This window comes from Pholcus phalangioides, unplaced genomic scaffold (genome assembly GCF_987345545.1).
Source record: "Pholcus phalangioides strain wild (caught in Gottingen) unplaced genomic scaffold, Ppha-v1.0 ptg000005l_1, whole genome shotgun sequence".
Lineage (NCBI taxonomy): Eukaryota > Metazoa > Arthropoda > Arachnida > Araneae > Pholcidae > Pholcus > Pholcus phalangioides.
Genome location: NW_028301598.1, coordinates 2,975,964 through 3,002,158, shown reverse-complemented (window position 1 = coordinate 3,002,158; position 26,195 = coordinate 2,975,964). Strand labels below are relative to the sequence as shown.

Genomic DNA, 26,195 nt, shown 5'->3' with positions numbered 1-26,195 from the left:
TAATTTCAAAAATATATATATATATTCTTTATGAGCATTGTTAAACTTTCGTGCATCAAAAGTTATGAACAAAATGAACAAGAATCATTTTTATATCATCGGTTTAAAAATTTTTTTTTTTAGTTTTCAACTTATAATTCAGTTTTGAGTGTTGTCAGCCGTTTGTCCAGATGGTTGGCTTAAACAAAAGAAATAAAATTCTATATTAACGTTAGCTCACCGAAATATATGTTTATATCTTTATATATTACCGAATATAATGTATTCAAATATAAATTGCAAATATTTATAAAAGAGGTGCAGATTATATGTAACCCCCTTCACGTACAGGTTCTGGGCAACAAATTTGAATGATCTGTGTTTGAGGTATCGCGATAAAACTCAAAAAACTCGTTTGCATATTAAAAATGGAAAGGGAAAAAATTATAGTGCAGTAGATTTAACTTTCGCACCCTACATTTCTTTCTTGCTCTCATAAATATAAACCAGAATGATATTACATGTTGTGGGGACGGAGAAATACTTAGGAAGAAAAACTTCTGTTCAAAGGGTTACAATGAAACTTCGCGATGATAAGTAAACAAATAGGGAGAGCTGGATTGAATTTCTTCCATTTGTGTTTGGATGAGATATCTTGTCGTAATCGTTATCCCTTGAAGTGTCAATAACGAGATATTTCGTATTGACGCACTTTATTTCGGCAATCACGAAATGTCTCGGCTCCTTAAAACCCTCTTATTTCGGCAATACAGTCAAACATGTTTCCCATCTGCCCAAGTTGTCGATCAACTACCAGTGGGCGGAGTCAGCTTTTATTTAAAGTTTAATAGCGAAAGAAAAAGAGGTGGTGTTCTCCCCCCTTCTTTTCGGAGTAGTTATGGAATTATGCGGACGGAATATATAAAAGTAATAAGAAAAAATCTATAGAGTATTTATTTTCCCCTTGTTTTTTTTTTTTTGAAAATATTACAGTCAAATCCCGTTTTAACGAATACCGTTGCAGCGAAAATCTCGTTTTAACAAACACTTTTCTTAGAAGTTTGAAGAGAAAAAAAAAACATCCGTAAATTTTGAATCTAAATTTAACTCCATTCGACTAGTTATTGCAAACACCGCTTTAGAACTTTGAAGAAGAAACTTTGCCTGGTTTTAATTTATACAAAAATTGCCACGTTTTCAAGAAAAATTTTATTAGTCTTGGAAGTTTTTACTTGGCATAGAATTACTTAAAATACTAATTATACAGGGCTTTTGGCTACTATGACCATCCCCTATAGAATTACTTGCCATTTATCAATACTACTACGACACAGATGGCAACACCACGATGTAAACATGTTTCCTTTCTGCAATGTTACCGCTAATTCAAATTGCCGCAAAGTTTTATCGAGTTACTTGTATTATTCGTGTTGTTGTTTCGCTTCGAGCATCTCGTACAAAAACACGGTGTTCCTTCCCAAAACAGATTTCCCTCATAGAGTGAGTTCAGCGAAGAGGATACAAAGGGACCGAGAAATAGAAAAGGTAAATTATTTCAACACAGACATTAAATACGTAAATAAACATTTGAATTTGCAATTAAGTTATAAAATATACATTGACAATAATGTTGCAGTTTAGGCTCCTAATTTCATCCAATGGAGAGCCCAGCATTTATAAATTGTTATTGCTCAGTGATATTTCATAGATGAAGTGGGTGTCATTACTGAATGATTCACTTTTTTGTGTGGTTGTTAATTTTTTGTAGGAAATATGTTTGAAGCATTTCGTATATAAACTGAAGAGCCAAAAAAACTGGTACAGGCATGCGTATGCAAATAAAGAGATATGGGAACCAATCAGAGTACGGCGCTGCGGTCGGCAACGCCTATATAACACAACAAGTGTCTGGCATAGGTGTTAGATCGGTTACTGCTGCTACAATGACAGGTTATCGAGATTTAAGTGAGTTTGAACGTGGGGTTATAGTCAGGTGCGCAAGAGATGGGATATAGCATCTCCGAGGTATCGATGAAATTTGGATTTGGAACAGCTTTGGTATAAGGGACAGGTTGGCGATTTTCGGCGACTTTTTTTTCCCGGCGCCAAATATGTCAGACGGCCCGAGAAAAAGCCGCCAGACACTACGTGCGCCAGAAAAAAAAAGTCGCCAGCATAGAAAACAGTAAAAACAAATGGCATAAACAAAAATAAGCTGTGGAGTATTTAAAAAATAAAACTGGATTAAAAAAAAATGAAATCGGGGTTTAAATAAAACCCGGACCGTTGTGAATAAATAACGGTCCTGCTGTATAAATAAAAATATTCTATGTATTATAAATTAAAACCCGGACTCTCTTTCCGAGAATCCGGGTTCTTATAAATAATCAACGGTCCTGCATGTTGTATAAATAAAAATATTCTATTTATTATAAATTAAAACCCGGACTCTCTTTCCGAGAATCCGGGTTCTTATAAATAATCAACGGTATAAAATAATTAAATAAAATAAAAAGGATGCACGGGCATCCTGCATGTAGAAAAGAATAAATATTGGAAAATATTAAAGGTACAACCTGAGGGAAAAGATGTCCAAAATAATTCCAATTAATCCGACACACACACTACATCATATATACGGAAGGAAGAGAAAATATGAAGAACTATCCCAACGGTTTTTCAAAACGCCGCGGCTATCAAGTGACGTCATTTGGAAGAAAAAAAGAGAGAGGATAGAATGAGAAAAAGAGAAAACCAGTTTGAAAATGGCAGTAAAACCCGTTTGAAAGACGCGCTAGGACGCTAAGAACACGGAAAAACAACAGTCAGCGCCACCGACTGGCAGAATTCTACGAACATTCTGGAACAACGACAACCCAGCAGAACAACAACAAACCAGAACGCGCCAACGATGGCAACTTATCGCCGGAAAAAAAGTCGCCAATTTGGCGTGTCCCTTATACCAAAGCTGTTCCCCGGAAAAAGATCATGCAAGAACGGGGCCAACGACGATTGACGAGAATCATTAAACGTGACAGACGTGCAACCTTTCTGCAAATTGTTGCAGATTTCAATACTGGGCCATCAACAAGTGTCAGCGTGCGAACCATTCAACGAAACATCATCGATATGGGCTTTCGGAGCCCACTCATGTACCCTTGATGACTGCATGACACAAAGCTTTACGCCTCGCCTGGGCCAACATTGGACTGTTGAGGACTGGAAACACGTTGCCTGGTCTGACAAGTCTCAGTTCCAATTGCTTCGAGCTGATGGACGTGTACGGGTATGGAGACAACCTCATGAATCCATGGACCCTACATGTCAACAGGGGACTGTTCAAGCTGGTGGAGGATCTGTCATGGTATGGGGCGTGTGCAGTTGGCGTGATATGGGACCCCTGATACGTCTAGATACGACTCTGACAGGTGACAGGTACGTAAGCATCCTGTCTGATCACGTGCACCCATTCATGTCCATTGTGCATTCCGACGGACTTGGACAATTTCAGCAGGACAATGCAACACCCCACACGTCCAGAATTGCTACAAAGTGGCTCCAGGAACACTCTTCTGACTTTAGACACTTCTGCTGACCACCGAAATTCCCAGGCATGAACATTATTGAACATATCTGGGATGCCTTGCAACGTGCTGTTCAGAAGAGATCTCCACCCCCTCTTACTCCTACGGATTTATGGACAGCCCTGCAGGATTCATGGTGTCAATTACCTCCAGCACTACTTCAGACATTAGTCTAGTCCATGCCACGTCGTGTTGCGGCACTTCTGCAGGCTCGCGGGGGCCCTACACGATATTAGGCAGGTTCACCAGTTTTTTTCTGGCTCTTCAGTGTATATGTACAGCCATAGTATAATCAGCAGTTGGATATTTTTTTTCTTTCGGCACCAAAAACGTCTGACGGCAAGTCGCCAAGGCTGTAACTGATGCTATGGGTGTCGAAAAAAAAAATAATCGCCTGCATATACAAAACATGCAAACCAATGATAGTAAAAATATCACTTTCTAGACTAAACATCAGGAAAAATATAACAGTATAAATACAGGATGATTGTAATTAAAGTCCTGATTTCGAAACACTGAACCACTTGTCAGGATGACCTAAACATACGTGAAGGAATGGGAGTTTGTCTGACAACGAAATAAAAAAATATCTCGAAATGTTATCAATAGATGGCGCTGTAGCCCTCTTAATATTTGTATATAAAGATACAACCTGAGAGATAATGATATCCAAATAATCCAACAAGAAAAATTGAAAGCAACATTCCCCACATTCTGCATAGTGGAAAACAGTATAGGCCTTATATATATACTGTACAAGGAAAAACTTAAAAAGTTTCAATTGTTTCAAATCACTCAAACACTGAAGTAATATAAAAGCGTATTGTAACCAGTGCCCTCTATGGGGGATGGTGCCATTTAACATCGAACAACATTAGAAAAACGACAGTAACCCACAAGAGGAAGGAAATACAGTTGAATCCTGCTATAACAAACTCCAAGAGACCAGAGAAATCACTTCGTTATAACAAAATTTTGTTATAAAGGAAATCTAGGTTTTTGCCTTGTTCCTGTGTAAACTTATCTGGGGGATTGGAAAGTATTTGTCAAAACAATATTTTCGTTATAACGGTATTCATTACAACAAGATTCAACTAATAATCGCCAGTAGGAAAAGAAACAAAATGTGGTCCGATCATCACCAACCAGGAAGAAAAGCGCCAACGGGCTGGAAAGGAAATCGGCAAAGGAATAAGGGATTATACTATAGCTATTCCGAAGTATTTCACATAAACATTCATTTTTCATGTGCTAATCTGGGATGAAAACATCAAAAGAAAGAAATAAGAAAAGATGAGATCCACATGATGACAGGGCCTAACGTTCACTTGATAACATTGTTTTAGGCTTTTACTGTGACATATCTTTGAAATTGGGAATTCAAGTTTCAGGCCAACTGTACCATAACATCGTTAAAACAGGTCATACTCAAAATACGTATATTGTAGGAAATGTGTTATCAGTTCTGGTTGATATTAGTGATATTATGCAAATGCATTTTTTTCAGAACAAAAAAATCAAAGGGTACCCTATTCATGTGAATATGCCATATCTTAGATGTTTAAATCAAATGAAATTCAACTGATGGAAAAACGTTTCTCTTAGTATTACATTGTCTTTATTATTTCAGAAAGCACAATTTGATTCCCTGTGTAAATGGCAGCTAGAACACAAGAAAGGTGACAAATTTGTGTTGCACGATGGCCCACCTTATGCAAATGGAGATGTTCACATTGGTCATGCGGTGAACAAGGTAATTATTTTTATTTTATTTACATTAAATTTTCATTATTTGTACATGTGTAAATTCCATTTTAACGAATGCATGTTTTTTGGATGGTTGGAAATGGATTAGATTATGTGTTTCTTCTTTACTAGGCCTATGGTAATTTCCTGCATATAATTGGCAAATGCGAATTTCGTTACTCAGAGAGAAAATTTTGTCCGCAGCTGTTTGTAATCTGCATTTCATTCACCAGTAAAGAAATTTCATGGAATGGACAGTTATATGTTTTTGTAAATGAAATGTCAAATTCTATACTCTCATCAGTATGTCATTTATAAATCGAAAAAAAATTATTTTTTGCAAATTTGATTTTGTAAATATTTCTGCTCCAAAAAACTAGAACTCTGGATATGACATAATGTTAGACAACCTACACTAAGAAATTTCTATGTTTTTTAACATAAAAATCTGTGGATTATACGTAGGAAAATATGGTAACACAGTAATACCCTTGATTTTTTTTTTTAAATCATTGATTTAAATCAAGAATTTAAATTTTGTTTTTTCTTTGCATAAATTGTTCTTCAATGATATTGAAGCAAAAGTAACCTGATATGGTGTGTATGTTATTAATGTGTTAACGTTGTGATTTTAAAGAAATATAGAAGATCTTTGGGGTAAAAATATAGACTTGAACTTAATCTCTAGATACAGTGCAGAGAGAGAAAACTGCACTATTTCTAGATTTTGTGCATGGAAAAAATTGCAGAAAATATTTGGGAGTTGAACTAAGCACTTAGCTAAACTGCACTAAGCATTTTTTCAATGTATTACATATTGTAATGCATTGAAAATGTTTAGTGTTCCCCCGATTGAAAAACAGGAATTATTTTTTTATATAAAGCCTTGAACTCTATGCCCTATTTGACGATTCAAAATAATATAATAGATGTTGTACCAACATAAATATCGGTGGGCTTTAGACTTTTTAACTTTTTGTAATTAAATTTTGAGTTTTCTCGTTTTTTTCACCAAAACTCCTTAAATCTGTGAAAGAATACAAATTGTCAAGCAACATTATGCAAGTTAAAAACACATTATAATAAATGCATCCATCTAGAAATAATCTTGTCAATAGAATTTGTTTTAATGAATTGATGCTGAATGGCCCTTTGGTTGTGTATCGAGTGAATTGAGATATCTGCACCATACGTGTAATACTGCCAGCAGGCATTCACTTTAATAGGGGGGGGGGGGACCTCATGAATAAAAGCACTTTTCTCTATAAAAAAAGTTAATCTATGAAATAAATTAGGGCTCAACGACTTTTCGTGTTACATAAACACAGATTTTTGGTGTTCAGATTTTTTTGCTTGCAGTTCGTTTGTAGTTTATTCATTGATGTTGAATTAAATTTGAAAGATTAGGTGAAAAAAAAAGCAGGTAGGTGATATGGAAATATGCATTCTCAATAATTAACAAGATTTGTTTTAATTAATAAGCAGTGAGTTAATTTAAATTTTTAAAAAATCTGATTTAAATGAAAAAATCCATTATTTTTTCGTAACCTGGAAACACATAAATATTAGTTAATTTAGATCAAATTTCAGGAAGAATACCAGTCTTTTTCTTTTTTATATGACTTATGCTATTGTACTCTTCTATGGGGGCTTCATAAGGCTGGTTAGGTACGACAAAACAGCTTTATACAAGCTTATTAATTTTTGTTCACATTTATCTGTATGATGCAATGTTTAAATTTGTCTGACTAGCTGGTGTGCCTTGTGCCATACAAATCAACGCGAACAACAGTGACTAACAAGGAAAGGGTCTCCAAGGTGTCGTGCTCAGAAAATTACGAAAAAAATATAAGTACATTCATCTTGCCTAGAAACACATAAAAACAAAGAAATTAATGTTGGAATGCAATTATTAAAGCTGCAGAAAATTATTTAAAATGGCAACAGTCAGCTACTCATTGCCTCTTACACTTATTGGTGATATCTATAAAAACTTGTTTTCACTTTCTTTTCTGTTCTTTCCTCCAGCTTTGTTTTAGAAATTAATGTCTATTTTTTTCCCTGTTCTGTACCTGATCATGTATTGTTTGAATGCCGTCACTCTAGGGTTGGGGGATTTTAAATTCATTCTTAGCCTCTATTAATGTTCAAAATATAATTATTTAAAAAATTTTTGAGTGACCCATAAATAATACCACCAGATTTTTTTAAATATTTTTGTTAATATTTATACGAGTAGAATCAGTGGTAATTTTTTCAAAATTTTTTGAAGATGTCACCTTGGACCCTTCTCCTTGTAAGCTTTTCTACCTCAATTTTGACCTCAATCTGGTCTATTAAAAAGACTTCATTCCATTAAAATCTGTGCAAATGAAAGTCATGTATTAAACGCTTTGAATGTTTCAGTAAACATAATGCTTTGCCCCCATCATCAAAAGAAATGAACTGCTTGTGTTTGGAGGCAAGAAAGCAACTATCAGCAATGATTTAGAATTAATTTAAACTTGCAGATGCATTGTCATCAAAGAGCATCACATTAAACTGATTATTCTTTAATTTGGGGGTGGACTTCAGGTATGACATTGTGACCTTCTTTTAAAAAATGGCAGATATCAAACAAGAATTGTGATTCTACTTCTAAATCCCGGCCGAATTTCCATAATTTTTTTTTTCAAATCCTCTCAAAAATTAGTGTAATTTCATTTCATATAATGTTCTGATTTAATAAAACAATTCTTTACTTGATTACCACTTTAGTGATCTCTCAACAGTATTCCAGTGATTATGCTTGAACTTCAGAAATGTGAATTTTTCATAGAAAATCGTGTAATTCCGAAATTGTGCTACTCAGGTAGTGTAAGTCAGGGTATTACTGTATAACTTATGCAAGCTATGTAAGAGGCAAAAACTAGACCAGTACGTTGGCAGATTAAGTTTTAAAAAAAAGATAAAAATGTGATAGTGTGTGTGTGTGTGAGATTGAGCATATGCCACCCATTTGATGCTTGTTTTGTATATATGTTTTTTTCTTCTTTTGACAGGTTTTAAAAGATATCACTATTCGAAGCAAACTATTAGATGGAGCTCAGGTCACTTTCATTCCTGGTTGGGATTGCCATGGTTTACCAATCGAGCTCAAGGTTGTTAGAGGTGATGATGCCATCTCCACCAATTTTGGAAAAGCAGAAGTGTGCAGAAAAGGTATCTTTTTAGTGGATATTGCACACAGCATACAAGCCAAAATGTCCTCTGAAAATATTGTCAAATATTGCTTAGTAATCTAGTTTATTTCAATAGTAAAAAAAGTAAATGTTACTGAGCAAGGTAGATACATCAGAATGTAGTTAAAAATGTTTAAAATAAAAATTTCATAACTTATGTACTTGCAACTTTTTTTTAGCTCATGAATTTGCTGAAAATGCAAAGAAAATTCAACTAGACTCATTTAAAAAATGGGGTTTAATGGCCGATTGGGACAATATCTACATGACGTCCAGCAAAGAGTATGTCATGGCCCAGCTGCAATTATTTTATTCATTATATGAAAAGGTGGCTATTTCAAAATTTTTTAGTTTTCTGCGAATCTCAATTTTTATAAACTTTCTTCTAAACTATTGATATTTTGAAAATGTTAATATTGACAAATTTGCTTGGATTCAAGATTAATTTAATGCTAAAGTTGCTTGTTAATGGTTAAAATTTCTGTTAATTCCTTTCATTGATTATTTAAAATTTTTCAGAACCTCATTTTTCAAGATTATAAACCAGTGTTCTGGTCACCTTCAAACAGGTATGTGTGCATTTTACTTTGATTAGTATTTTCATTTTTAAAATGAGTTGGAAATAATAAATATTTCTGCTTTTGTGATATTATTTGTGAAGGACACTCATATCGTTTGCAGAAAAAGTTGTTTTTGTTTGATAAGAATGTATATTAAAAAAATCTGAATATTTCTGATATGATACAATAAAGAAATTGTGATATGGTAAAAATCATATGTAATAATAGCCTATCCTCTGCCACTATAATCGCCTACATAAAGGTATTACTCACAATTCTCATGTACTTTTTGTAGTGTTACTATATATTCCATCTTGTACAATATATATTTTATAATACGTTTCTCCATTCCTTTGAGTATCATTCAAGTTTCACTGTAAGTTGAGAAAAATACCAAAAACAAAAGAAGAAAAAGATTTAAGGTATCTGACTACCTTTCTTGTCACTTTTCTTTAAAATGGATCTGGAGTGAACTTTAAATACATTTTTTTGATAGAAAGTGTCTCGAAATGGTGAAAACAGTGACAAATTTTGGTCTATCTATTATATTTTCTATGAAAAAGTCATTTTTATGTCAAATTTTAGGCAAAATTCATGTGATATTCGAAACACGATTGCAAAAACTTTTATTAATGAAATGCTTTGTGATTTTCACAGTGCATTTAGCTAGTAATGTTGCAGGTTATGAACCAAAATTTAAAGGATTGCATGATATGTTCATAAGTTACACCAAAATATGTTTAAGTACGTGTGAATTTTTTGAAATTTCATCCTACATTTTGTCTATAAAACACTGTAATTCAAAAAATGTATGTGATAGACCTTAGATTTTGGTTCATAACCTCAACAATAAATAGAAAAATATCTCATTAATATTTCGTAAGGATGCAATGTATCAATTTTTACAAATCCAGTCACAAAGTCAGGTAAAATGTCAAAAATAGCATTCTCGTAAAACATGTTTAAAGTCTTTATTCGCATATTACTTGTATGTAAAAACGCCACACTAAAGTGAACATAACTTTGATTCTAAGAATCATAGCTGCCACATTGGAAATCACTAAACTTTCTAGCACAATCGCCATTTATTTTCAAAATTTTTTATTCCTATTGCAAGCTGATGAATGCTGCTCCCCATCCTCAACATGAAAACAAGAAAATTGACTCTGTTCATTGCTTTTATTTCCCTCACTATTATACAAAGACACCTGCCATGAAGTGTGTGGCTTTCTAGAAAGAGAAATACTTTTTTTTGGAAGGGGAAACATTTTGTATTATTTATATATACTAAACCTATATTTCTTAGCTGTGCTGAAAGAAGGGGGGGGGGGAAACAGTCTTTCTCTCTCTCCTTCTGCTATTTAACTGGGAATAAAAGCTGGCTCTGCCACTGGCAGTTGATCAATTGCAAAGAGGGGGACATGTTTGATTGTAAAAACAACTTTCATTTAGGCTCTCATCAATACTGAAATAAAAGCGTTTTAAAAACCTGAGATATTTTGGGATGACCGAAAATCGAGTTTGGCGAGATATCTAGGGATTGACATTGTAAGGGTTAACATGAGACCAGCATGAGATTTCGAATAAAAATATCAGTATATATTTTGTGTTGCATATTTATAGGGCTTGTATTTACTAATTCTTGAAATAATTCTTCCAGAACTTCACTAGCTGAAGCCGAGTTGGAGTATAATTTAGAACACACAAGGTATGCAGAATTTTTAGTTAATGTATTTATTTTAGGCAGTGTATATATGATACATGTATGTATCCACTCACATCCTCTATGTATTTTTTTTTTTTTTTTTGCAATACAGTTTTATTTTTTTTCAGGTGAAGCTGGTGTCTTAGCACATTTTCTATTGTTTTTATTTTAATCCACCTTTTCAATAGTATATATATAAGTTGGCCTTGGCCCCATTCACCTTAAATTATCGAGATTACTTTAACTTCTTAATTCCGACAGTTCATAAAACTATTGAGGTAATTGAAACTTTATTATGAACCAGGGTTTGGTTTTTGACATAACAGGTGTTTGACAAGTGTCAAAAACAGCTTTAAACTGTCGAAAACCGTCCAAAATCTAAATGAATGCTTTTTGAAAATGTTTTGAACACAATAGGTATATAACATGATGAAAACTTAGTTATTTAAAACAGTAAAAAACTTACTGTCAATGTTGTCAAATAGTTTTTAACCTGATGGATATGTTAAATAAAAAAACACATACTTTTATGTAGATTAACACGTTCACTGCAGGGGCCTAAATTGCTTGTCAAGTCCACGGAGTGCATTTTTTTCAAGATTAAAACTACTTTTGTACATGACGCCACCATGGCGTCATTAGCAGTGAACATGTTAAAGGGTTTTATATTCGGAATTATTACTGAGAATATATTTTGATATTTTAAATTTTCTGATCTACCCAAAATTTTATTCCATATTGAAAGTTCTCGAGCAGCATCTGTGTTAATACACTAATTAAAATCATTTATTTTCATCTAAAAATTTCTTAGAGCTCAGGGTGTATAAATTCACAGAGTTTTAAAGAGTATTTTCAACCAAAGCAGAGCCAACAGGACTTGATACTCAAAGCATTTGTTTTGCATATTTAAAATTAAATACAGCTCTCTCTCTTCAATTGGAAAACCATTCCATTATAAATGCTAGTAAATATACCATATCGTAGTGCAGAAGTAAGAATAACTAAGTTTGACTACAGGAGTTTCTTAAGCTTCATGTACAAGCTAGCATTGCCAAGTTAAATGACATTTTAGTTCTATAATTTAGTATTTTGATCGCTAGATATATTTCAATGTTATGCACAATAAGAGTATCTTACTGATTATCTAGATAATTTAATAATAACAAAAATCAACATTACATATATGATGTAATAAACTTTTTTAAACACTTATCTGTTGTAAAAAGAGTACAGCAGATGGTTTATATCAAAGCACATATACAAGCAGTTGAAGAAATTTAGGAAGGTCAATCATTCTGAATCAGAATGTCAAATCCTTCCGTAGGTTTCCCTTCAGTATTTATGCTATGCTTTATTAAAATTGTATATTTTATAAGAAAAAAACTATATATATATATATATATATATATATATTATCCATTATTGCATCCTACAACTCTTAGAGTGTTTTTGGATGATTTTTATGTACAGTGAAACCTTTATATAATTATACTCTGTTGACCAAGAAAAAATATTGTGGAACTGTGGTTCTTAACCCTTTTCCATTCTGCACCCTTCCCCCCAGTGCAATTTGACTTACCATCCTTGGATAATATATTTTTTATCTTAGAAAATTTAGTTTTTTCAATAATTAATTTCTATATAGACCCTTTTAGTTATTAAATTTTCTTTTCTCACCTACAGTTCATCCTACAGTTAATTTTGGCCTTTTTTCTTTAAATTAATTAAACTAATTAATTAAATAAACTAAAATTATCTAATTAATTAAACTAAACTAATTGCTTAACATTTTTTTAAATTTGCAAAAAAATGACTCAATGAATAGTTCCCTTTACTTATAGATTCCAGCTAGAACAACAATATATAAATGTTTATCATGCTCACTGTGGTAACAAATATAAGTGCAGCATGCTAATAGCATACATGGTTTCTATATCATGTTATTTTTAATTTATCTCGTATTACATTTATTGTAAACAAATCATGAAATATTTTAGGTATTAATGGTATTTTTCCTCAATTAAAATGGAAAAAAAGTACAATCGCTAATCGAAAGAGAAACTTTTAGAAAGCAAAATTATATGTGACATTTCTGCAAGTGAAAGCCAAAAGATGAGGTGTCAAAATATCCATTTGATTCATATTTGTTTAAGAATTCAAAAATTCAATTTTTATAATCATTCCAATTTTCTGAATAATCAGTCATATGTAATTTTTTTTCAATCTTGCACCCCCCTAAAAATGTTCTTCCGCACCTCCGTTATGAAACACTATCATGAAAGGATTATCGTTATATTGAGAGGCTGCAGTTTTACATTAGAGTTTTGACAGTGACAAGACTTGAAAAAATATCATTGTGGAGGGATTTATTGTTATATATTGAAAATCTTTTAAGCAAGGTTTCACTGTAGGCCTATAGGCTTTGGGATAATCCCACAAGAATAAGTAAACTAGATTACCATAAAATTTTAGCTTATTGGCAAACACTTGAATTAAGTGGGTTCAAAACAAAGATTCTGTAGTTTTGACATTTGAAAAATTCTGAAACACAAGAACCCTGCTTCAGAACCTGATTATCTAAGCTAATGCAGACTGAACCTAACTCAGAATTTTGGGCTGTGTGCTAAAGAAAATTTTCTTTGCACAAAAGTTATTTCAAATAATTGGTATAATTCTCATGGAAAAAAATACCTGCTTTTTTAACTATTAAAAAATATAAAGTTAGATGAAATACACCGTAATCTGATTTTAGCTTGCAACATTCCAAAGATTACTTTACATAGGTTAGCAGTGCTTTGAAAAATGGTCTTTAAATGACTTCTATTATTAAGCACTCTTAAATGCTTCAGTGAGCACCATGATACCTGCAAGCAGCAGGACTAACATGTTTGTCTAACCTTACAAGCTTATTTTTCTCATCCTCAGTTTTGTTTAGTTTTTTTAGAAAAAAAGATCACCCACCTTTCCAACCCAACTCATAAGATATTGTAGTCCTACTGTACATTCAATTCTCTGTATGAATGTTGTGTTAAGATTTTGAATACTTTGATTATCACAGACATTTTAATTATTGCAGAATTGTTTATGCCATATCTGGTGTGTTCTGGAATGAAAGAAATGAATTATGAATTGTCCATCATTCATCTTATTATATCCATGATATTTTTTTTATCGAATCAGAAGTAAAGAACTAATTTTATTTTGTTCCAGTCCATCTGTCTACGTCAAGTTTCCTATTGTCTGTTGTCCTGATGCCATAAAGTCTAAATTAAGTATGTATTTCGTTATTCGCATGAGTTTTTAAATATTTTTAATTATTTTAGCACAGTTCTAGTGTCAACCCCTTGTATTTAATGGTCAATATAGTTGGAAAAATTCCAACTTTTATCTATTTTCATCTTTGTATTTTTGCTTTTTTGTAAGATTTGTTACTATAATTAGTAATAGTGTCGCCATGGGAATGTAACATCTGTTTGACTTCCATTACTATCTATGATATACAGTTGAGCCCCACTTGTAACGAAATCGGATATTACGAATCATTGTTGTGACACATTTTTTTTCCATCTCAGTTAACTTGCAATATTTAAATATTGTTAAAAAATATTGTTTATAACCAATTGCCATATTTATGAATATCATATATAACAAAGTTTTCGGCAAAGAATGGAATTTTTTTATAGGACAGTGTTTTCCAAAGTGGGGCAATATTGTCCCCTGGTGGGTGATGGAATGGTCCAGAGTGAGCGATAGAAGCTACAGACATAACATAGAATTCTGTGGAGTTCACTTGAGTTGGGGGGACGATGAGTGAAAAGAATTCCTGAAGAAAGGGGCGATGGAACAAAAAGTTTGGGAACTATGTTATAGGATTAACTTCCATAAGATCAAAAATTCTCTATCAAAAACAAAATCAGATTATGAAGATATTCTACTGTATTATTCCGAGAGAAGCTCTATGGGCATCTTTGACGCCCAAGTGGCAGTAGTAAGATTCTTGTCTTCCAATATGAAGGTTACCGTCAAGGTCCACTGGTTTGAATCCGGGCCAAGAACATCAGAAAAAAGTTCTTTACCTAACGAACCTGGGTGATCACTGATAGATATAGCCTTCATTTCCCACTCAACTCCACTGGTTGGAAATTGTCATATGACGATATGTGACCGCAGTTGGTATGCAGTAAAGTGGTGTGATCTATAGCAAGTTGATGATCTTCAACTGCAAATAACTCTGGTTCTGTTCATTCGCAGAATCGCTTCGATAAAGAGGGATTAGCATAATCAGTTTCAATTATGACAGCGTATCTCAGTTTTTGTAAACCTCAGGGACCATTAAATTGTCTATAACAGTTAGACTGGCCATTTATACAGCAGTGGTTCTTTAGGTTTCTATCACCCTCAAAGCTTCCTTGCTTCAGTCAACGTTCATTCAGGTTCCCCAAAATAGTCAAATAAAGAATTATTTCTATCGTAAAAGATATCGAAAGCTTACCTCTGACATGGGTAGGCCACGCCTCTAAGAGCTACCATGCACACTTTAGCCCCGTTTACATGTGGAATAAAATATCCCGGGAAGTTACCCTTAACCAGTCAAGTGGTTACGACGGCATTTGCCGTCGCTGCCATACGTAATGTTGGTGCCTACGACAGCATTTGCCGACACGCAGACTTTTTTCGGTCTTTTTCACCAGTCAAGTGGTTAAGATCGCATTTGCCGTCGCTGATATATGTAATGGTGTTGCCTACGACGCCATTTGCCGACACGAAGACTTTTCTGCTTTTTTCACAGATATGATGAAATAATTTGCCATACATGTGCTGCCATCTCTGTACAGCCATCCTTCTACTTTATTATCACATCACTAGATGGAGTTGAACAATTATATTTCCAGGTCTGAGATTATTATTGCGATTTTTTTTTTCCGATTCCCTTACGAAGATGCATCTGTTTTATTACTCATATATCTTTTAGCAAAGGTTCAACTGCTATGGTTCCACATAAATCCATCAACAGCATTTCTTTTAGTCACAGAACATTATTACCACCCCTGCCCACTTTTGGGGTGTCCAGGGCTCCCACTCGTCCTACTTTTTGGTAAAATGTCCTACTTTTGTCTTACTTTCTCGGTTTTGTCCTACTTTCTAGTTTTTGTCCTACTTTTTTACCAAATCCTATCGACAAAATTTGTGTAATTGATTTTAATTGAGCAGGAAACTATTTATATATTGCCAAATATTACAAATTTTGGAGAATGCAATTAATGATTGCATGATTGAATTCACCTATTTGCATGCAATGCAAATAGGTGAAACAACAGTTTGCATTTCAAAGCAGTTGGATACATAGGCATATTCTAGGTTTGGTGATTCTGATGCTACCATATATATCTTTCAGTTGTCTTCTGTATAAACAATATTTACGAGGCATAACCAATATTTACAATGCTCAGCAAAGAGCTAGAAATGGAAGTGCTTCATTTGTCAAAAATGATTACACTGGCATTGAACAATAAAATGTAAACAAAACAGCAAAATTTAAAAATGCTGAACAACGCAGTAAAACTATCTGGTTCACCTTGCCTTATTTACATTGGATCTTGTAATTCACACATTGTGCTTTCGAAAGTGGTCTCGAAAGTGCATCATTCTTAAAAAACTTATGTCTTCGAAATTTGCTGTGCCTTATCGAAGAGAGTTGACAAGCTCCTCACTTTGGAAGACTCCAAAAAAGAATGTGATATATGTGAGGAGAGAGAGCAAAGAATTATCTGTGGTTGCTAGTGCAGTTTTGGCCAAAAGTTGGTTTTGTAACCGTCATTTGTCATTTAGTTTTGGCTTGACTGAAATAGTGCTAGGGGAAAAAAAAGTTAATGCGAAATTAAAATTTTTTTTTTAAATTATTTAAAAAAAAATTTTTTTAGGTATTTTTTTCCATTATGCTATGATTATGTTGTCTAAGGGGGTTACCCTCCCTCATCCTACTTTTTAGTCCTGCGTTTTCCTACTTTTTCTCATTTTTTGAGTGGGAGCCCTGGGTGTCATATCATGTCTCGACACATTCGAGCTATAAAAAAACATACAAATACAACACCACAACAGGCAAAATGCCCAACGAGGTGGCTGATAAAAAGATGCCCATAAAAATATGGTTGTCATATGTTTCAAAAATACAGCAACCCAATTAAAAATGCAATTAACACAATTACAACAATATATATGCGTAACATGCTATAAAAAAATATTTTAATATTTCAAACTTCCAAGAAAAGGGAAAAAGCAAGCGCATCTTCAAAAAGAAGTGGACACTGCGGGTAACGCTCGGAGAAATTAATTGGACAGTTGACTGGTTAATAGGGATTTTCGCTGCAACCCCTGTTTACATGGCGTTTAGTTTATGCCGGTATTCCCCTTCTTGTTTCCAGAAGTTGTCACTGGTTACATAGATTGAACAGAAGTGGTTGGTTCAAGATAGCTGGCAAAGGAGCTTACAGTAGCTTTTGCGACACAAAGGATTATGGGAGAGGAGGTTGGAGTCACCTGCCATTATTCTGCAACAAAGATGGGACTCTTTAGACGGATGTTTGTCCCTCCTTTCCCCCCCCCCCCCATGAGAAAAAAAGTTGCCATGGAGGTAATAATCACCAAAGCGACCCCCAATCCTTCCCCCCTCCCATTCTGTGTACATTTCTGATCCCAGAAATATGTGTTAAGAGGTAGGGGGCAGTGCTGACAAAATTTTGCTGACGGGGGGGGGGGGGGGAAGGTGATCAAAAATGGTAATACTTGAATTCGGCCCCTAAGAAATCATGGGCTTCAAAAACTGTTTTGACTCATGCTCCCCTGAATTTGCTATTTCTGCCTTTTTAATGTACCGAATGTGCAACACTTTTGAATCTGGAAAATATCTCACAGAGAGAGAGTTTCTTTCTTCTTTTTTTTTTTAATGTGATCTTCACGTATTTCCAAGGGATCAGCATGATCCGTCCAGGGAATTTGTTAGTATTAGGTTAGTAGACATCCATGCCCGAACCGGGATCCGAACCCAGACCTACACAGTGAGAAGCTAGTTCCCTAACCACTTGACTGCCAGGTGGCTATAGTTTCTAAATACAGCAGTACAGAGTCTGGTGGCCAGAGCTCTAAAAAAAAAATTTTTTTTAATTTCTCTATGCAAAGTAGCTATTTTTTAAAAATGGTCTGCCACTCTGAGGTCCACAGGGTGAAGACCCCTGGTCTAATTGAACATACAGTAGAAGCTTTATCACATGACTCATCTGTCTGAAACTGTATTGACATTTCTTTCCTTAGTTATGTAGAAATTATCGCCAAATTCAACAATGTTTCTTTTTTGCTGGTTTCAATATTACAGTAATTTTTACCTAGATTTCATCAAGATTTTGATGTATATAATTTATTCCAGCATCAAACCTACCTTTGTATGCAGTGATATGGACCACAACACCTTGGACACTTCCAGCTAATCAAGGTATTTGCTACGCTAAAAACAAGAGGTATTTATTATTTCTTTGTGCCTCCTTTGATTGACTAATGTGCATAATCTATATTTTTTATTTGAATTTTACTTTTCTTTCAAGTCATCTCCATTTTTATATGAAGTTATAATTATTACTTCTGATAAAATACATTTAGGTATTCTATCCTGGAGTCACCTAACAAGACTGAACTGTATATTGTCTCTAGTGAATTAACAGATGTGTTTAAGAACTTACATGGAGATCTCACTGTTTTGACAGACTTTGATGGTAATTACAAAATATATTTAATACTCAATTTGATAAATACATTCATATAAATTTGTGCACCCAAGACATGTCATAGGATCGAGAGCATTCTATTAGAGATAAGCTACAGTTGTAGTTTTCCCCCCTGTCTTCATCATGGTATAAATAACTGCTCTAATGTGACTATCAAATATCTTTCTTTTTTGTCTTCACTTTCATATGTTTTCATGCTATTGCGAAATTTGCAGAGCTCCCACCTGTTCTACTTTTTTTTACTTTTTTGGTAAAATGTTTTACTTTTCCTACTTTTTTTTTGGTAAAATGTCCTACTTGCTAGGTTTTGCCTTGCTTTTTCTTACCAAATCCTGTCAACAAAATTTGTGAAACTTTTTTTTAAATAAAAAGGGAATCGTCAATATATTGCCAAATAATACAAATGTAGTAGATTGCAATTAATAATTCTGCCAAAGTAGAAATTGCATCATTTTTCAGATTATTTGGGGGTGCACATGGACCATTTGGTTTATTAATTTTTCTTTTGCTTAGTTTGAAGGTACAAAAAGTAGAGTAGTCATTGAGAACTTCTGATTGGATGGAAGAAATAATTTTACATTCACTACTTATTATTCATTGTACAGTAACTATCATTCATCATTCAAAGTTATGGCGTGCATTTTGTATACAGGTGAAACAACAATTTGCATAACAAAGCAGTTGGATACATCAGCCTATTCTTGGGTGATTCTGATGCTACCCAATAGCATTCAATTGTTTTCTGTATTTTTAGGACATGTGCAGAGGCATAAACAAGGTTTACAAAGCTCTGCAAAGAGCTAGAAATGAAGGTGTTTCATTAGTCAAAAAAACTATGATGCTGGCATTGAACAGTAAAACGTAATCAAATTCCTTTAAGAAAAGGATGGGCAGTGCAGTAAAACCATCCAGTTCAGCTTGACTTATTTAATTGGATTTATTATCTTACATTGGATTTTGTAATTTCATATTTTGCACTGTTCTTCTCGAAGTTGTCTCAAAGGAGTGCCACTCTTAAAAAACTTACATGCCTTCTCGTAATTCGCTGTACATCAAGGAAAAGAATTGTAGTCTGGACTTTAGAAGACTCCTCATAAAAAATAATGCAATATCAGTGCAGCTCTTGGTCCTATATTTTTGGGGGTGCAGATTTTCAAAAATATACTGCCATCTATTGAAGTCTATATGTAGTCAAGTATATGTACTATTTGCAATTAGTAAAGTATTCTGCACTAAAAACTTTTATTTTTGTTTTCAAATTATTTTTCGCATCATCTGTATGTCTATGCAGTATAAAACTAATAATGCTGTATCAATGCAACATTTACGTAAATAGTTTGCGCAGTGAGCTTAATCAATATTTTAATGTTGAAAATCATCGTTTTAGTTCAGCAGTTGCTATTGGCAATGATTTTTGCAAATTGTGAAAATTCATACTCTTCTTCCAATATCAGGGGTATATTATATTTTGACCCGTTTTCCAAAGAGCAAAAAAGAGGATGGGATGTCCCATTAGATAACACACGAAAGGGACTCTTTTTTTTTTTTTTTTTTTCTCTATAGAGAGCAGATCGTTTCTGATTATTTTTTTCAAAAGTTATAAGAGGTTAAATATATTCTCAATCTAAAACTGTTAAAAAGTCATTTTCGAAAAAAATTAATGTACAAGGTTTTCATTAGAAGGTAGCGATATGGTGTTATAGTAGTGTTTTCCAAAGTGCGGCAAGGCCCATGTGTGAGAAAAAGACAGTGGAATGAACCAGAGTGGCAGTAAGAACTATAGACACAATGAATCATTGGTTTGCTTTAAGGTTGGCACTTGGAAATATTTCTTTCTGGGGAAGGGAGGTAGTAGGGCAAATACATTTGGAAACTGATTTAACCACCTATTCTATTTGGAAGGATTGCATATGAAGTTCTATTGTTTATCAATACTTGAGAGACAAAAAAAAGATTTTTTTTTCATTCAGCTGAATAATTGTTTTTTCCTCTTCAAGTAGAAAGAACTGGAGAAATAATTTTTATACAAGTCCTTATTTATCTTCAGGCTTGGTACTGTCAGAAGCTACCTATACTCATCCTCTGTATGGAAGCAGTGAATTACCGTTCTTACATGGCAACCATGTGACAATGGCTAAAGGTACTGGACTGGTACATATGGCTCCGAATCATGGATTAGAAGATTATGCTGCTTCTAAGGAGCATAACATACCTCTTTCTGTGAGTTTCTTTTTTTTCATATTTGCATTCATTTTTCATAAATCGTATTGGATATTAGTCATAAAGTTTGTGCGGTATTTTGAGATTATACCAAATCTAGAATGGAAGATATGAAGAGTCAGATAATTACAACATGCATGAAATTAATTTGTGTCAAAAATAGAATTGCTCATTATACCAGGAATAATGACTATTGTCTGAGGAATAAGGATTATTTTGATCTTGAAGGTTAGTATGAGTATGAGAGAAATGCATATTATTTTCCTGTTGCTGTTCAGTCATTCAAGATCAGTCTACAAACAAAACAAAGGAAGTTTTTTGCTGAAAGAGTAATTGTTTCTCTTTCTTAATCTTTGTCAGCTGAGCATTACAGAAAACAGCTCGAATAAAACTTGAAAATTTTGTTACAACAAGGCTTTATTAGCAAAACCATTCTTGAACTGGGGAGGGGGGTAAGACAGGGGAAAAACCATTTATTTTAACCCCTCTCCCTGCCCCCCCCCCCATTATTTCTGTGTTCTTTTTCTTAAATCTAAACCAAGACTAATTTTTGTGAGACTATAAAGCAGTGATCCCAACGTGGGTGTTAATGCCCCCTGGGGGCGGTAGAAGCTACGAGTATAACATAGGATTCTATGGGTTAGATTGGGGGCAATGGAGAAAAATATTTCTGAAGAAGGGGGCGATGGGGCAAAAAAGGTTTGGAATCTATGCTATAAAGCATCCAGAAGGTACAGCCAGGCCTGGATCCTGGGAAATGTGTTGGGAGGAGCCACTTATTGCGTAGCATCATTGGATAGTGCTGTATTTTATGAGACACAAATTTTTTCTCTTGTTATTGGGCTCTTAGAAGGAGTGATTATTCCCCCGTCCCCTGAATCCAGGCCTGTAAACAGCTTTTATCTGAACTGTCCAGCCTTTTGAGTTTCCTTGGCCACAGTAGAAGAGAAACTGTTTTTGGAAGTGTTGGAACAAGAAAAGTAGTTTTGAACTACTGGAAGAAATTTAATTGAATTCACTGGAAGAAAACTCGTCCCCCACCGAAACATGTTCAACAAGATCATCGGAACTAGTGAGAACCATATCCAAAATAGCAGTACCCCTAGTGGCTTCTGATACATGCCAGTATGAAAAATTATCGAGCACCAACTTAAGAAAGTCTTTCATATTGATCTCTAACTGAAAGATTCTCCCAATCTATACCCGGGTAATTGAAATCCCAGAATATGCCAACCTTCTTATGCTTACACATGTAGGAAATTTCATCATGAAATTTGGCAGTGTAGTTTGGATCCCTATTCAGTGGATTGTAACAAACCCCAACAATAAGTTTGACGTCTTTTGTTTTCAAGCTTAACCCATGACTGAAATGTGTAAGAAAGATTCCCCATATCGTTTGCCCAATATTATGTAATGGATATAAGATCCAGGCCCACCACAACTATCATAGTTTCTAAAAAAATTGATTCAACTACAACCTCAGCTTGTAGCAAGAGCTTTATGTTATTTAAAGGCATCATTTTCAAATTGCATACTGTAATACTCAAAATATTTTTCTAATTGTAAGTATACCCCCCCCTCCCCCATTCTTTATTTAATGTAATTTAATACTGTATTTATTTGATATTTTTGATTAATTGTGTAGTATTTTGAAATAATCTTTATGCAAACACAGAATTTTCATCATTCATGTTTTTATTTTATTTAACCTCAATATTCGATAAAGTCAGTATTATAGGGTGTTTTGGTTATCCGAGGTAGACCTGGTTCATATTAGCTCAGATAATTAGGGGTACCCACTGTATTTGCATCTTCTGATAATGAACAAAAGTTAACAAACTTTATGAATTATTTTTATATATTTATTTTGACCCTGGTCATTTCGTTTTAGCCATGCATTGTTGATGAAACCGGTTGTTACACACATGAAGCTGGAAAATCGCTGGCTGGTAAACATGTTCTTGGTTCAGGCACAGAGGAAATCCTTCATCTTATGAAAAATTATATAACGTATCAACATGATTACAGGCACAGCTACCCTTATGATTGGCGAAGCAATAAACCAGTTATCATACGCAGTAGCCTTCAATGGTTCATTAATGTTCAAGCATTGAGAGATACAGCCATTGTAAGTAATGTCATTTAAGGGGTATTGTACCTTTTTACATGGTGAAAGCTATGCCCTAGTAGTAATATTAAAAATATTAATTAACCATTGATTTATTTCAAATTTTTTACACATATTTTTGATTGTATATGCTGCCTCATCCCAGCATAAAAATTTACACATATCTAATACCTAATACCTTTTTTGCAAATTTTCAAAAAGATGCATTAGAAATAGCTTGCACGCATGATAAAATAGCATGACATCAATGTAATTGAATAAAAATTGATTCAAATTAAAGAAAAGGATGCATTTCACGAAATGAAGCAAAGAATGAGATTTCATGGACTCAATTTTTCTGAAATTAAGTTATAAATATAAAGTTTTTTGTTTTTTAAATTTAAAATTTAATTTTAAATAAGATTAAACGAATGAAATTTCAATCTTTTGCTTCATTTCAAGAACAGAACAGTTTCCTTTATTTTGGATTGATTTTTATTCAATAACATTGATGTCATGCTATTTATCATGCACACAAGCTGTTTTTAAAAAATAAGTATTAAAAATGTGTGAATTTTATGATAGCATATACAATCGAAAATATACATAAAAAATTTGAAACAAATCGATGGTTAACTAGTATTTTTAATGATATTTTTACTAGAGCATTGTTTTTAATCATGTTTAAAGGTACGAGACCCCTTAATTAAGACTTTCAAATAATATTCTATAACTTGAAAATACTACAGTAAATATTTGTAGGGAATTTTCTACCAACTGCAATTGTAAGTACCAATTATATTTTTCAATTTGGCCTTGAAGTTTTAAATTATTTTTCTTATAACATATATAATGTCCTTATTCTTCTCCTTTATGTGATTGAATTTATTTTTTCAGAGATCTCTGGATGATGTAAAGGTTATTCCAACCATCTTGAAGCATCAGCTTTTGTCGCAGCTTGAGCGATCTCCACAGTGGTGTATATCCAGACAGCGAGCTTGGGGTGTGCCTATACCAGTGTTCTATCATGGCAAAGCCAAGACTCCTGTTGTTAACAAGTTGGTGAAACAGAAGATTTTATTTTAGTTGTATTTTTATTGTTATTTACTGTAGTTTGAGTTATGCAATCATTCTTATTTCTGCTTGAAAGAAAGGGATAAACTTTATTTTCTGTGCAGAAAACAGGGTTTAAATGTTTATTTTAAAACAAATTCTTTTTTTAATAGTATAGTGACAATCCTATATAATGATACTCTCCAACAAAAATTGCATATTCATATCAGGGCTTGACAAATCAACTAAAAAATTGTTATTGGTATCTAAAACAATCTGTGTGTGTTAATTTAACTAGTTCAGGCACACTTGGCTCCTAAAATATTTGGTTGGTACCCCTACTTTAACAATATTACTCTCTGGTCTAGATGCTTTTTCCATTGTGTTAATGTATTCCACCTATAATGATAACTCTTTTATAACGATAGGTTTCTCCAGTCTCTTGAGTATTGTTATGTACTGTAAAATGGGGTGAGATTATGCCACCTGGGGTTCAGCAAATAATTGCCCTGAAGTGGCTTGCTATTAAAGCTATTAGTTTTACCAACATACCACTACCTCTTACTAATTGGGAAGACTAATGGCTTCAATGAAAAGCCACTAAGGGGCATTTATTTGCTGAATCTAAGACGGGCACATTCTCACCCCTAGTGGCATAATTTCACTCTATTTTATGACAGGCGTTTCACTATATTTAAACTTTTTGTTCATGCAAGTGTTACAGCTTGAGTATTAATTTTGTTTTGAGATAATTTTCCATGTTTTTAATGTTCAAAATATTTTTCGTGAGTATGTCAAATTTTTTGAATTCTGTAAACTACCACATTTTTTGACCTATCCATTATGGCACTTTCATTTTTAAAAATGCAACTTTTGAGACTTGTAACGTTTATGCTGATGTGGCAAATTAATTATATTAATTAAGAAATCTACTACAAACATTGTCGTATAACATTCCAATATATACAAATTAAATTGCATTTAAACTATTCAAAATTGCTTTTCAGCATTTAGCTACTATTTTCTATTAAATATTAGTTTGTAGAATACATGTTACATTCTAAAAGAAATTTAATTTTATACTTAAAGATATGCAATGCTTACTTAGAACAAAACCCCTCAAATGCGAGATTCTTTTTTCAGGAGCTTTTAGCTGATAATTTTTTTTTTTAGTTACAGACAGATATAGAAAGCTGGAAAAATCATTAAAAATTGATATGATACATAAAATATATCTTATGAATTGTGCTGCTTATTCAAGGCCTTAAATAGGACATACTGAGCCTCAAAAATTAAATATAAAAATAAATGTATTGAAGTAATATTACAATCCAAATATATATATATACAGTATAACCTGTCACTTTGGACACCACCTCATATTAGACCGTTTTGAATGGAGCCAGCTATAATGCCTTATATCAGTATTTATAATAATAATTAATATCAGTATTTATAATAATAATTAATATCAGTATTTCTCAACCTTTCTGAAAACGAGGACCAGTAAAATTTCTAAAACAATTTGACGGGCTACTTGTGTCCTGTATTACAGGACATACCTGTAATTTTTGTTTTTCTGACTTCTTTTACACATTTGCCCCATTTTTTTCAACGATGTTTATATGAATTTGTAATAATTACTAAAGCCATAATACCCCACTCCCCAGTGTTTTCATAATATAAATTATATTACAATAATTATGACAAAATATTCTAAATATTTATCTCACATGTCAAGTTTAATGTTTTTTTCAAGAATTTTAATTACAATTGGTGATTCTACTATTGTACTACTACTGGCAATGTTTTTTGATGGCAATTGGCGATGTCCAGTATTTCATGGATTATTATTTGAGATCCATGTTTACTGTATTTTTCTGAATGAAAGATGGTCATTATTTGATATTTTTTTCTAAGAATACTGTACATTTTTTAAAACTGCGATTTGTAGCAGCCCTTTATTTCCACACCCTTTAGCAATTTTAGCAGTAATTAGCAAATTGCATTTGAAGCAATAAATCACAAATCTTTTTCAAAATTTAGTGATAGCTGGTATTTAAGATTACAATTTCCTGTATTCTCTCCTCGATATATGGCGCCAAGGTATAATTTTATATGGATATTACTAGTAACAATTACAACATATTATTGTGAATAATTTTATCAAGTCAGCCTGTGGACCACTTATGCCATCCTCGCAGACCACTTCTGATTCGCAGACCATAGGTTGAAAAACGCTGCT

The 26,195-nt window shown here is 33.3% G+C and overlaps 1 protein-coding gene across 3 annotated transcripts in view; it reads left to right on the top strand.

Annotated features, from left to right (window-relative positions):
• Positions 1 to 1,312: 1,312 nt before the first annotated feature.
• The window catches only part of IleRS-m (Isoleucyl-tRNA synthetase, mitochondrial), an 81,256-nt gene continuing 56,373 nt past the window's right edge, over positions 1,313 to 26,195 (top strand). For all 3 annotated transcript variants that reach the window (XR_016192681.1, XM_089232115.1, XM_089232116.1), the window contains exons 1-12: positions 1,313 to 1,524; positions 5,194 to 5,316; positions 8,351 to 8,510; positions 8,710 to 8,858; positions 9,050 to 9,099; positions 10,751 to 10,798; positions 14,006 to 14,067; positions 18,216 to 18,306; positions 18,446 to 18,558; positions 20,618 to 20,790; positions 22,682 to 22,918; positions 23,795 to 23,955. Coding sequence is in view for 2 of the 3 variants with exons in the window: in XM_089232115.1 (XP_089088241.1) it covers positions 1,336 to 1,524; positions 5,194 to 5,316; positions 8,351 to 8,510; positions 8,710 to 8,858; positions 9,050 to 9,099; positions 10,751 to 10,798; positions 14,006 to 14,067; positions 18,216 to 18,306; positions 18,446 to 18,558; positions 20,618 to 20,790; positions 22,682 to 22,918; positions 23,795 to 23,955 (1,556 nt within the window). In the remaining variant the exon portion in view is untranslated. The remainder of the gene's footprint in view (positions 1,525 to 5,193; positions 5,317 to 8,350; positions 8,511 to 8,709; positions 8,859 to 9,049; positions 9,100 to 10,750; positions 10,799 to 14,005; positions 14,068 to 18,215; positions 18,307 to 18,445; positions 18,559 to 20,617; positions 20,791 to 22,681; positions 22,919 to 23,794; positions 23,956 to 26,195) is intronic.